Source organism: Phocoena phocoena, chromosome 8, assembly GCF_963924675.1.
Source record: "Phocoena phocoena chromosome 8, mPhoPho1.1, whole genome shotgun sequence".
NCBI classification, from domain to species: domain Eukaryota; kingdom Metazoa; phylum Chordata; class Mammalia; order Artiodactyla; family Phocoenidae; genus Phocoena; species Phocoena phocoena.
In genome coordinates this window covers 53958889-53972040 of record NC_089226.1, presented here as the reverse complement: position 1 = coordinate 53972040, position 13152 = coordinate 53958889, and the positions used below count along the sequence as shown (strand labels likewise).

General features: G+C 46.0%; 1 protein-coding gene across 1 annotated transcript in view; it reads right to left on the bottom strand.

Moving 5' to 3' along the window:
• Positions 1-13152, bottom strand: part of TENM4 (teneurin transmembrane protein 4) — a 385687-nt gene that overhangs the window by 174474 nt on the left and 198061 nt on the right. The window contains exon 8 of the mRNA XM_065882183.1: positions 11864-12074. Coding sequence (XP_065738255.1) covers positions 11864-12074 — 211 coding nt within the window. The remainder of the gene's footprint in view (positions 1-11863; positions 12075-13152) is intronic.

Here is a 13152-nt window from a genome sequence, read left to right as displayed (position 1 = left end):
GATACTGGAGCCAGAGAGACCTGGATTCAAATCCCAGCTCGTTCACTGACCAGGTATGAAACTCCTGCTTAGTCATCTAATCACTCTGAGTTCCACTTTCCTCTGGAGAAAAAATACCTACTTTGCATGCCTGTTGTTAAGAGTCTGAAACGGTTTATCTAAAACATCCAGGATAACACTTAGATGCATTATGCAGTGAATAAACAGTAGCTGTTAATATTAATATCATTAATTTTGCCAAGTGATTTCAGAGAGGCAGGGAGGAGTTTGTAAAGACCGACAAAACGTGAAACTAGAATGCGGCATTTGAGAAGTTCCCTACACAATCAGAAGATCAAACTTAAAAGAACAAATAACTGTTAGTGCCTTGGAATGTTCTGGAGCCCGCATTTCCATTTGTGAACTGCAGACCTGAACCAGTTTCAGAGTTGCTCTACCCCCTGAATCCAGCAGCCGTGGAATGCACAAAGCTCCCAGGACAGAAAGAACATCACTCAGCCAGGTGCCCGGCAGTGCCCTGAACTAGCAGTTGTGCCTTCCTCCCTTCAAGCTGCTCACAAGAAGTTAATGTTCATGGAAGAAGGTCCTAGGCTGCAGGGAGTATCTGTGACCTTTGACCTTTCAGTTGGTGCTCACTGACCAAGGAAGACCTGGCTTCATGTCCTCCTGTGAGTCACTGTTCAAAGACTCTGTCTTCTCATCTCTAAAAGCTAATAATGGTCCTTTCCTGCCTGATCCACAGTGACCACGTCTGTCATTGAGCAGAGATGGTTACTATTTCTCCTTTATTTATTAATTTTTTTTAAAGTAACTCTTTCTCTATAGTTCCTTTCTGGTTCTCACTTCTGCTCTGGCCCCAAGCTGGTAATAATGAATATCTGCACACTGCTTTCCAGCTCACAAAGCACTTTTCTCACCATAAGTCCTTCATGCCTCACAACCTCCTCCTGCATCCCCAGCAGAGGTAGCTGCTCTGCTCCCATGGGAGCTCGCCCAGACCTCCCTGTTGGCACAGACCACATTCTATTGGAATTATTTATGAAAGGGTCAATTCTCCCAGTGGACTGCAGGCTCTTCGGGGGCAAAGCTTCTGTTTTATTCACTGATGAGCCTCCAGCCCTTACCAAAGCTGATGTTCAGCAAATGCTAAATCATTAAGAGACCCTTAAAAACGTGCTGAGAACTTATCCTGAAACCAACTGCTTTCATGTCATCGCCAGACTCTCTAAAGTAGGGTTTAATCCTAACTACAGGTGAGTTAGGTGAAGTTCAGACCTATCCAATGTCCCACAGCTCACAGACAGTGCAGCCAGAATTGAAACCCAGGTCTGTTTCACTCCAAAGCCTTTGCCCTTTCTCTGGACCACACCATCTCTCTGGCCATGGCGACAATCTCAACTATTTACTGCCAATGCCAAGTCCAGCAGACTTGGGTCAGGGTTATTCCTCAGAGGGCGTCACAGAACAGGAGGCCATGTATTTAGTCATGTCCCACACATCAGCGGTACTGAAAAGGGAAAGAAGAGGACACCACGGTGAGAACGCTCTTACAGCTGCTGTTCTGAAATGGTGAAGCTGGCCGGCAAGATGGGGAGAAGAAGCTGCCTTTATCAAGTGAGAGAAAAAAGAGCCATCAGAAAATAAAAACTAATCATCTGTCACATAAACATTAAACCATTGCTGAGAAAATATCTTCTATTGGAAACTCCACCTGAATGGGGGTGGGAGTTGGGGCTCCTTCAGCAGGAGTCAGTACAGGTCAGCCTGTTCTTCAGGCCCGGGCAGATGGGAGCCCTGCAGGCGGGGATGGCAGGCCCACTGCCTGCACCCTGTGAGCCTAGGAGATGTGAATGCCATGATCTCTAGGACCCCGGCTACCTTGATGATTCTCTGACTGCGAGAGTGTACTGTGAGAGTGTCATCACACACCAGAAACGTGGTCACTGAGATGTAAGAGAAAGAACATGGGCTCTGGGTTGCTAACCTAGCTCTATTTCCTACTTAAGAGATCTTGGCAAATAGCATCGATCTCTGAGCCTCGGTTCTTTATTTATAACGTAGAAACGCACGTAATCTAACTTCCAGGGTGTTTGGGAACTGACACTGCACCCTGTATGGTGCCTGGCATGGAATCAGTGTTCAATCAACAGACTGCTCTCATTATGATCTTGGCTTTGCCAGGCTGTGTGACCCTGGACAAGTCATGGGACTTCTCTAAGCTGTGGTTTTCTTATCTTTAAAAGTGTGATTTAAATAAACAAAACGTTTTCGTAGGCTCCTGCCAGATGTAATCCCAAAGTAACAAAAACATAAACAGGAATAAAAATGCAGATGTAGAGAATGGACTTGAGGACATGGGGAGGGGGAAGGGTAAGCTGGGACGAAGTGAGAGAGTGGCATGGACATATATACACTACCAAACGTAAAATAGCTAGCTAGTGGGAAGCAGCCGCATAGCACAGGGAGATCATCTCGGTGCTTTGTGTACACCTAGAGAGGTGGGATAGAGAGGGTGGGAGGGAGGGAGATGCAAGGGGGAGGAGATATGGGGATGTAGGTATATGTATAGCTGATTCACTTTGTTATAAAGCAGAAACTAACACACTGTTGTAAAGCAATTATACTCCAATAAAGATGCTAAAAAATAAATAAATAAAGTTCTAACTCAGAAGAAGAAGAAAAAAAAAAACACATAAACCAAAGTGAAATGGGAGCTCTGGCTATGGGTGGAGGAAGAAGGCCAAAATGCTGATATAGAAGAGCCCAGAAATATCTGGACTCTTTCTGTTGACCCTCCCCCAGCACCTTCTCCCAGCTCCCTCCCACCAGCTGCCTGTCTTCACTCACCCGGAAAACAGACCATTCTCCAACCCTTTTCTCTCCTTGCTTAAATCTCTTTCCTTAGGAAACGTTATCTTAACACCTGTGGTTTGCCAATAATCTCCAAGGGGTGGTAGACAGCTCAAATCGATTCATTTATCTCCATTTCCAAGGCCTCCATCCTGGCCCAGGCCAGCCTGAGCCCCTGCCGAGACCACTGTCACAGCCTCCTAACTGGTGTCCCAGCTCCTACAGCTGGAGAAACTTTCCAATATGTAAATCAGATTAGGTTACTCCAGCTCAGAGTCCCACAATGGCTTCCTGCTACCCTTAGGACAGATTAAAAAACAAAACAAAACGAAGCTCTTCACGCGCCATGTTAAAGCCAGTACGGTCTGGCTCCTAGCACCTCTCCAGCCTTACCTGATACCATTCTGCCCTTTGATACCCGCATCCCACACTGTGACCATCTCGAAGTTCCTTGAACTCCCAGCTCTTGCCTATCCCAGGGCCTTTGCACATGCTCTTCCCTCTGCTTGGTGTATTCTTCCCCAAAACCTTCATCTAAACAACGAATATCTACCCCTGTCCCAGCCATCTAAATTAGGTCCCCTGTTTGTTTCTCCAGAGTACCCTTTTCTCTTCTTTACTACCATGAATACTTACCAGTTACCATTATACACTTACACGTATATTGGATGATTGTAATTAAACTTAAGAATCTATCTCATATTGTCTCAAGCATATCTGTAAACTCCCGAGGGCAGGAAGCATGGCTATTTAATATACCACGGACACCAATGCCTGCTCAGGACGTGGCAGGTAAAAGGCAACTAGCGAACACTGGTTGAATGAGAATATGAACAGATGTAGTGTCTAAATCTGCCTGCAACCACTCTGGACCTGCTCCTCCTGCTGGCCCCTTAAAGCAGCACACAAGGGGCTTTGAGCCTTAATAAAGAAGTCCTTGCTGCCTTATGCGTTGTAAAGAGACTGAACCAAGGCTCTTCCCTCCTCCTCAGGTATATGGGCAGCTTCTCCTTTTTCTCAGCCTCATTTAGCCTCACTTACCAGCCTGTGAGGACATCAAAGGCGGCACCACATGTGCCTCATGGCTGCACCTAAATACCCAGGCCAGGGGCTGGCACACAGTAAGAGGCTGTCAGTGAATACTTTACTGAACCAAACAGACCAAACAGTGAAGCCTGTGGCAGACACCGATGACCCCATATTCACTTCCCCTCTTCCTTTTGTTTCGAGTGCCAAGGTGGCAAGCTAAAAATATTCCTCAGACTTCCTTACATCTCTGAATGTCCAAGGGACACAGCTCTGCGAAAGAAATGTAAGCTGAGGGTTTTAGGAAAAAACTGGCTTCCCTACTTCTTTCCCCTATCTTTTTTTTTTCCTGCCTGACATGCAGACGTGAGTCCTGGAGCTGCAGCAGCCACCTTAGGACCATGAGAGGCAAGCATGAAAGCAACAGCCAGAGCTGAGGATGGCAGAGCGCAAGGGCAGAATGAGGCTGGTCCCTGATGCCATGCTGAATTGCTGTACTGGCCCTGGATGGGCCTGCCCTAGATCGAAAGTGTACATGAGAACATCAAAATCCCACTGAGAGGCCACTCTAGCAGAGATCTTGTTACCTGAACACTAAATTCATTTCTAACTATTCCCATGGAGAGACAAGCTTTATTGCTAATACCTACTGTGTCCTTGAGCTCCCTTTGCTTCTTTCCTGTCCTCGAGGCCCCAGGTCCCAGATAATTTACAAAATAGATGGCAGAGGCAGAGGAGGGGGTGGCGTGGAGGTGGTGGGAACCCCGCCCTGTCGTCTGCAAGGACAGCTGCTGGCAGGGCTGGTCTCCAGGCTGCAGGTGAAGTGCTCTGATATTCCAAGCTCTCCTCCACTGAACAGATTTTTGGCCACAGTCTGTCTCCAGTGTGCTGACTTGAGTTCTACCTCCCACCTACAATTTCATTCCACTTACACCAGATTGCTCCCAATAAATCGCTGTTATCAGGGAGAGGTAAATTCACACGGCACTTTTCCAAAGAGGTGTTTTCAGTAGAAATTTCACAGAGTGCTTCCAATGTCATTTACAAGAAGGTTAAATTGATTACCGAGAGACCTTGATTCGTCATTGCTGTATTATATCTTATAATTCAGAGGAAGGGGATATGGGGAAGGGGGGGGGGCAGAGCTTATGAGAAACTGAAAATCATTTCTCAATCACTCCTTAGTTTCTTCTTTGAAGTAGTGCAGGTGTTTAAACAAACCACAGTACATAATGTCAGAGATTTTTCTCTCTAGATCCTTGCAGATGCACCCAGAGTAGTCTTACCCAGTCAAAGCAAGGGGAATATACAAACAGCACCGTCCACTGGTCTCTGGAAAATCCTGAAAAACCCAACTTTGATGACCGTTGTAAGACAGAAGAAGCTCATGTGCAAGTATCTATTTACACCTGGGAATAAAGAGGAATGGGTTGCAGGGACAGCGAATAAAAACACCACTAGTGCTATTGAACTGTCCTCCTGTCCTTCCTGGCTCCCCCTCCACTGCCCTCTTCTTTTTTCTCATGAAATCACAAAGCTCAATCCCAGGAAACTTCCTCTGTTATATACATTAATGGGCACTTGTTCTGGGCGCCGCAAGATAAAGCTTGCAGCTCTCATCATTTTATTCCCTTGCTCAAAGCCTGCAATGGCACCTCATACCTGCAGAATGAGCTTCTACCTTAGGGTGGCATTCAAGGTGCTCCCTGATAACTCACTTGTCCCCGTCAACGCATCCTTGCTCTAGCCAATCAGGACGGTGGCTCCCCACAACCAGCGCATAATTCTCTGCCTACCTCTCTTCCAGTCACGCTCTTCCTGCTACCTGGAATAACATCCTCAACAAACCCCTGCCATTTCCTCCTTTAAATGTGAGAATTCTACCCATCCTTTGAGGTCCCATCATGTGTCACTCATCCAGAGAGCCCTCCCTGACCCATCTGGATGGACGTGCCCCTGTCTTCCTCCAGCCCTCATGGCACTTTGACCAGGGACTCCACCAGTGACCCTTCTTTCTCTCTTCCTGGATTAGAGGCACTTACTATGTAAATGCTCATCACCTTAGTCAAGACCATGAACTACTTTGGCCAGAAACCAAGTTATACCTTCTCTGTATCTCCACCTTAGGAAAGGGCAGGAATGTAATCATTTTTGGATAAAGGAGGAAAGGAAGGAAGGTAGGATGGAAGGATTAGATCTGCTTCTAGTCCCTGGACATAGAATAGGTCAATTTATAGCAGCTGCCTAGGCCTGAACGAAAGGAACCTCCTCTTTAACTACCATGAAATGTCCTCAGACCAGGAAGACCAGGGCATGTTTCTCGTAAAATTACCAGGGTCTATGTTTGCTAACAAGGATTCTAATTTCTTTTCTCTGGGTTTCTAAATTCACTGTGGGGTAACCTCTGTTATTTTCCAACTTGCCTCACACTGCCACAATGTCAGGGTGATCTGTCCTTTTATGCTTCAGCATCAACCAAAATTAAAGGCTAAGATGCTACATCTAGAGGCCCAAAACACTGCAACAGTGACTCGTCAGGTCTTGGGGTTGCAAGCAATGCATACAAAGGTATTTTTATTTTTAAAATTTTGGATGTCCTGAGATTTTTTTCATGGTCTTTTTAGTGACTTCTCAAGAAAACTTCCTATGTTGATTTAAGATGCTTACTTATATTGGAGGCACATTAATAAAGGGGAAATTATATTCCATATAATACAAAGAGAAATGAAATATTTATTTTATCAGACCAAACAGTAAGACACTCTGGCATCATGGACAGAACATGGGATTTGGAGACCAAGTTTCCATCCTAGCTCTGCCCTTACTGACTGTGTGACTTTGGGCTAGTCAATTAAATTCTCTTGAATCTCAGTTTCTTCATCTGTAAAGTTGAGATCAAAATGAGAATTCTCTAAGGTTCTCGTTCTTTCTTACACACAGAAGAGAGCTAAGCATGGTCCCTAACACACAGTAGGCACTCTCTGAATGTCTGCGGAATGAATGAACAGGTGGAAAACCAAAGTAAGTGTAATATCCAAAAAAGGGGGCTTGATCCTGAAAAGAGGCAGATGACTAAAGAAGGAAGATCGTGAACTCTGGAGTCAGACAGATACAAATTCAAGTCCTGGCTTTTCTCAAAACATCCCTGAACCTCAATTTCCTCATCTACAATAGGGGGTGAAAATAAAAATAATCGCCATGTGGAGTTACTGCAGGGCTTAGAGAATGTATTTAAAGCCCTGTGTAAATGGCAATGGTGAATTATAATTTAGCTACTGGTATACATCTTCCTACTTCCTTCAGTACTCGGGGTCAGCCAGGTCACCCACCCCCCAACGGAGCCAGAACCAGAAAAAACATAACCTTCAAATTCGAGATCTCTGCGTGTGGGGGAAAGGCCATTCCTTCTGAAAACAGCTGCCATGTTTTATTCTAAAATGTGCTCAGTTTCAGTGGCTTGTGTGCATGTGTGTGTGGGTGAGAGAGAAAATGCATCTAGTTCAGAGGGAGCTCCGTCAGCAGCACATCTCCGTGTATATATATTTGTGTACACAGTTTGTAAAGTGCTTTTAGATTTTTTGAAGGCAAAAGAGAAACTTATTTAACTTAAAATCATCAGCTGGATTGCATTAAATGGAGGGAAAAGCAAAAACGTACACAATATAGCCATTTGTTAAATTAAACACAATTATTTCTCCCACTACTTAATTACAAACAGACATAAATACTCTGGATTCTGACATCTCAGATCTTCTTAAATTCTAGCTCTGCATTTCAGCGTGGAACGGAGGGAGGGCCACATTCCAATTTGTGTGTTAACCAAAACCTGCGAGTTACGATTGTATATTGGGACTATAATGACTTCACTAAAACAAGACCTAAACTTTTAATTAACCTGCCAAGACAAATTACGACTCATGGTTCACAGGTAACGACCAAAGACAGCTGAGACGCAATGCCAGAGACTTGGGGAGAGAGGGATTAATAGCAACATCAGAGTCAGTCTGTTTTTGTATTAAAAAAAAAAAAGTATTCATTAAACAATCACTGTAGCTTGAAGGAAGACAGACGAGTCAGAAAGGCAGGGAGAGAAAGGTGGACAGGGAAAGGGGATAGGAGAGAATATTAACCACTTCCATGTATCGAAGCCTGGGCCGGGCACTTTATATTCATTCTCTCCAATCTTCACAATGGGGATTGCCAAGTACTATTATCGTTTCATTTTCCTGACAAGAAAGATGAGGCTCACAGAGGTGATGTGACTGACTGTGGTCACAGAGCTAACATGGGGCAGTGAGAGAAGGAAGGAATGGAAAGTAGTTCTCGGAAGGCATTTGGTTTGTTTGTTTGTTTTGCGGTACGCGGGCCTCTCACTGTTGTGGCCTCTCCCATTGCGGAGCACAGGCTCTGGATGCACAGGCTCAGCGGCCATGGCTCACGGGCCCAGCCGCTCCGCGGCGTGTGGGATCCTCCCGGACCGGGGCACAAACCCGTGTCCCCTGCACCGGCAGGCGGACTCTCAACCACTGCGCCACCAGGGAAGCCCAAAGGCATTTGTTTTCATAGCTTAGTTGACAGACCGACCCCCAGAATCAGGATCACCTGGGCTCTACCTCAGGCCTCCTGGGAAAAGGCCCAGGAATCTGAATTTTAGACTCACTTCCCAGGTGATTCCTTTGTACTACAATATTTGAGACACCCCCCCCCATAAGATACTGTAACCCCTTGTTACTCAGAATGTGGGCCACAGATGAGCAGCATCTCACCGGGTGCTGGTGCAACAGGCAGACTCTAAACACCCAGCCTGACCGACTGAAGCAGAGTCTGCATTGTAACAAGACACCAGGTGGTTCACAGAACTCTGAGAAGCACAATACAGCCTAACGGATCGAAAAGACATTACAGGGTTAAAGGAGGTGAAGACAGATTTCATCATTTACGTGAGAACAGGAGAACCTGAGGGAAAAGCAAGCTCCATCTCCTTAATTATGACAAAACAGGTCAGCCAGCTCTGACAAGCCAAGAGGTGCCAAAGGTACCTAACTGTACCTACATCATCTTTCTCTGAGAGGCACATCCTAATTAAAAGTAGCTTTCTTTGGGGGTTTGTATGAATTTCCTTTCATATTTGTGCTCAGTTATTAAAAATACAGAATTCTGATTGTAGGAGACCCTAGTTCTGCGCAAGCATGATACTGCACCTGAGAGAAATCAGGCTGTGAGACCGTGAAGCTGAAACTCAGGCGCCACTAATGACTTGAAAAACATGTCTCTAAATTGAAGCCACCGTGTCCAGAAAGAGAGAAGAACCAGGGTCTGGAGCCTGGCAGACCCTGCCGAGTGTCAGTCTAATTGGTCGTGGGGACCAGACTGGCTCTCCCATGACGGGAAACGGCTGCGCCGACAGCCTCCTGGGCTAACCACCGAGCGGCAACCTCAAATTCGAGTCTCAAGGAACCAGGAGATGGAATTTGTGCAGGGCCAGAACACAAATTAGTGGTGGAGACTTAGAAGTGAGCACACTTTCTACTGCACCTCAAAAGAAGGCATCAAGGGAGGAAACCAACAGCACAGCGGCGGCCAAGACTGCACAGACCAGCAGCTAGGACAGACACTTCCAAAGTAAGGACAGCACAAAGCGACATTTCCTACCCCGGAGCTGATGTAGCCTAACAGCTCCACCTCCCTCATTTTGCTAAGAGGGCAGAATGCTGAGCCTGCAGTTACGGCAGAAGCCTATACACTGTGCACCGTATTTAATGGGAAGGTATTCTCCGCCTCAACTCTATGGGCAAAATTGCAAATAAGAGGAAAATGGCCTGAAAACGACCACTGCTGTTTAGGAGGAAGAACCTGGGTCTTGCAAGAGTTTTAGGAACCAACAACCAGATTCAGAGGTTTTTATTCAACTCCATTTCCCATGTCAGAGAGGCTCCCAGCCAAGGACCAAGACAGAGTTTTGAGGTGAACTCAAAACAACACAGAAAAACAAACAACCCAATCCAAAAACGGGCAGAAGACCTAAATAGACATTTCTCCAAAGAAGATATACAGACTGCCAACAAACACATGAAAGAATGCTCAACTTCATTAATCATTAGAGAAATGCCAATCAAAACTACAATGAGATATCATCTCACACCACTCAGAACGGCCATCATCAAAAAATCTAGAAACAATAAATGCTGGAGAGGGTGTGGAGAAAAGGGAACACTCTTGCACTGCTGGTGGGAATGTGAATTGGTACAGCCACTATGGAGAACAGTATGGAGGTTCCTTAAAAAATTACAAATAGAACTACCATATGACCCAGCAATCCCACTACTGGGCATATACCCTGAGAAAACCATAATTCAAAAAGAGTCATGTACCAAAATGTTCATTGCAGCTCTATTTACAATAGCCAGGACATGGAAACAGCCTAAGTGTCCATCATCGGATGAATGGATAAAGAAGATGTGGCACATATATACAATGGAATATTACTCAGCCATAAAAAGAAACGAAATTGAGCTATTTGTAATGAGGTGGATGGACCTAGAGTCTGTCATACAGAGTGAAGTAAGTCCGAAAGAGAAAGACAAATACCGTATGCTTACACATATATATGGAATTTAAGAAAAAAAATGTCATGAAGAACCTAGGGGTAAGACAGGAATAAAGACACAGACCTACTAGAGAATGGACTTGAGGATATGGGGAGGGGGAAGGGTAAGCTGGGACAAAGCGAGAGAGAGGCATGGACATATATACACTACCAAATGTAAGGTAGATAGCTAGTGGGAAGCAGCCGCATAGCACAGGGAGATCAGCTCGGTGCTTTGTGACCGCCTGGAGGGGTGGGATAGGGAGGGTGGGAGGGAGGGAGACGCAAGAGGGAAGAGATATGGGAACATATGTATATGTATAACTGATTCACTTTGTTATAAAGCAGAAACTAGCACACCATTGTAAAGCAATTATACTCTAATAAAGATGTAAAAAAAACACACACACAGGTTTTTACTAAGCAGAAAATCCATCCCTAAGCGTTCTGGTTAGTGGAGTTTTGTCTTCTGGAAGTTTTATTTTCCTGTAGGGGATTTTATCTCCAGGCTGTGTCACTGCGCTTCTGATATAAACCAAAGCAACGTTTTCTGACCTGAACCACTGAGCCCAACGCATCATATATCACATTGTGGTGATCTAAGAAGGAGACAAATTCTGTGCAGTATATGCATAAAGAAGAAAAATTTCTTAAGACAGGATGCCAGGCTCCCCAGACACCCACAGGCTTGTGAGGTGGCCAAGGCGCTCTCTCTGAATGAGAACTCTTTCACTATGAGGGACAAGAAGCTGCTAAGAGCTCATTTAAATCCTCCGGGCTTGTCGTCCGCCAGAGCTCAGGACATCTCGGTTCTCTACAAAACCCCCATCTGATCAGACTGTTCATCCAGCCCTTTGCATGGCTATTCTCACCCTCTTGCCAAGCCTTTATCTTTTTTTTTATCCTCATCTGCCAGGGGTTGTTGGCTCCAAAAGCAAAACAAACAAGCAAACAAAAGCTCACGTAAGAAACCAAAAACCCAAATAACAGATCAGTGAGTTGAAACCAAGGGAGATTATTAGGACGAATATAGGTGACGCAGAGAAGTAACAAGAACTCCTGTCTCCTTGTCAGTTTTGCCCCTTGGTGTTTAAATGTAGCTGCTACTCCACACACTAGGCCACAGATAACAGAAAGAAGGCGGCGGGCAACAGCGCTGGGCTCAGGTGCCAGCCCAACATGGCCTTCCAGCTCCTCCTGTCACTCCCTTGCCCCGTTTCCCTGCATCTCACTCCCAACCCTGGTCTGGCAAGCCCAGTCAGGATGGCCTCAGGCCGGGTGGCCTCTGCAGCTCTGGGCAAGACACATCCCCTTGTCCACTTCAACTCCCAGGATCCCCAAGTGTCCTCTCATCCGAAGAGACAATATCCCACAGACCCCAGAAGGGTGGAGCTTCCTTACCAATGGCAGTGGTGAGAAAGGAAAGCACTTCAGACTCCTTCCCATCATTATAAAAAGCCAGGTGCCAGATTCCTGAATCCAAATACTGGATGAAGCCCGTCTCATGGCTAGAAGTGGGGACGACTCCCCGAGACTGGCGCTGGGGTCCCTCTAGGCTCCGTGCTTCCTGGGTCAAGAGCCTCCTTCCATCCAGCAGCTCCACAAAGTCAAACTGAAGTACAAAGAGAGCATAATTAGCAGTGGACCTGCTTCACCACAATGCTAGGTTCTTCAGGCTTCTGCCGGGGAGGATACGGGGAAATACAACCTGAACCAGGCAAAAGAGGCTAAAGCCATGTGAAGGTTGACCAACCAACTCCAACTCCTTCCCAGAAGCCATTTTTCCCTGGTAATAGTCTCCTGATACTCTTGTGAGTGCATTGTATTTAGTGGATTAATTTTAAGTCTCAGAGTTTGCACAGGACAACCATGCTTTTCCAGTGATCAGAAACCCAGACACTTCATGACTGTTTGAACTCCAACCCCATGCAGGTGATGGCGGGCAGGAATCCCAGGGGTCTAGGATTGGGCTTGGAGCACTGGATGTGGCTTAAATGTCAGTCAAGTGCAAACGGAAGTTTGATTTATACTATCTTCCCTTCGTCAATGACCCTTTCTCAAAGCTCCAGTTTCAGGGAGCAGTTTTAAGGGAACTAAACTGGATTAGCTCAAAACTATCAATAATTACATGCTGTGTGAAACACAAGTGCCGAATGACCCAAGTCCACTAGCGTGAGAGACTTGAAGTCAGTCACACAGTGCTAACAACAGGCAGTTGTTGGGGAAGTCCTGCCGGCCTACTGGCAAGCAAATCGTGCAACTGTCTACCTGTCTATCTTTTTTTTTTTTTTTTTTGCGGTACGCGGGCCTCTCACTGCTGTGGCCTCTCCCGTTGCGGAGCACAGGTTCCGGACGCGCAGGCTCAGCAGCCATGGCTCACGGGCCCAGCCGCTCCGCAGAATGTGGGATCTTCCCTGACCGGGGCACGAACCCGTGTCCCCTGCACCGGTAGGCGGACTCTCAACCACTGCGCCACCAGGGAAGCCCTGTCTCTCTATTTTTAAAGAAAAACAAAATAGATACTGATTCTGTCTCATGTGAAAATGTCTAGGGGCATGAAGTCCAGGACCAGCATGGCAGTTTTACAAAGAAATCAGAGGGGCCCAGGCTCTGTCTACTTTTTCTGCAACTCCATCCTTAGCAAATGTATTTATCTAGCTTTTACCTAAAAATTAAATAAATACGGGGGC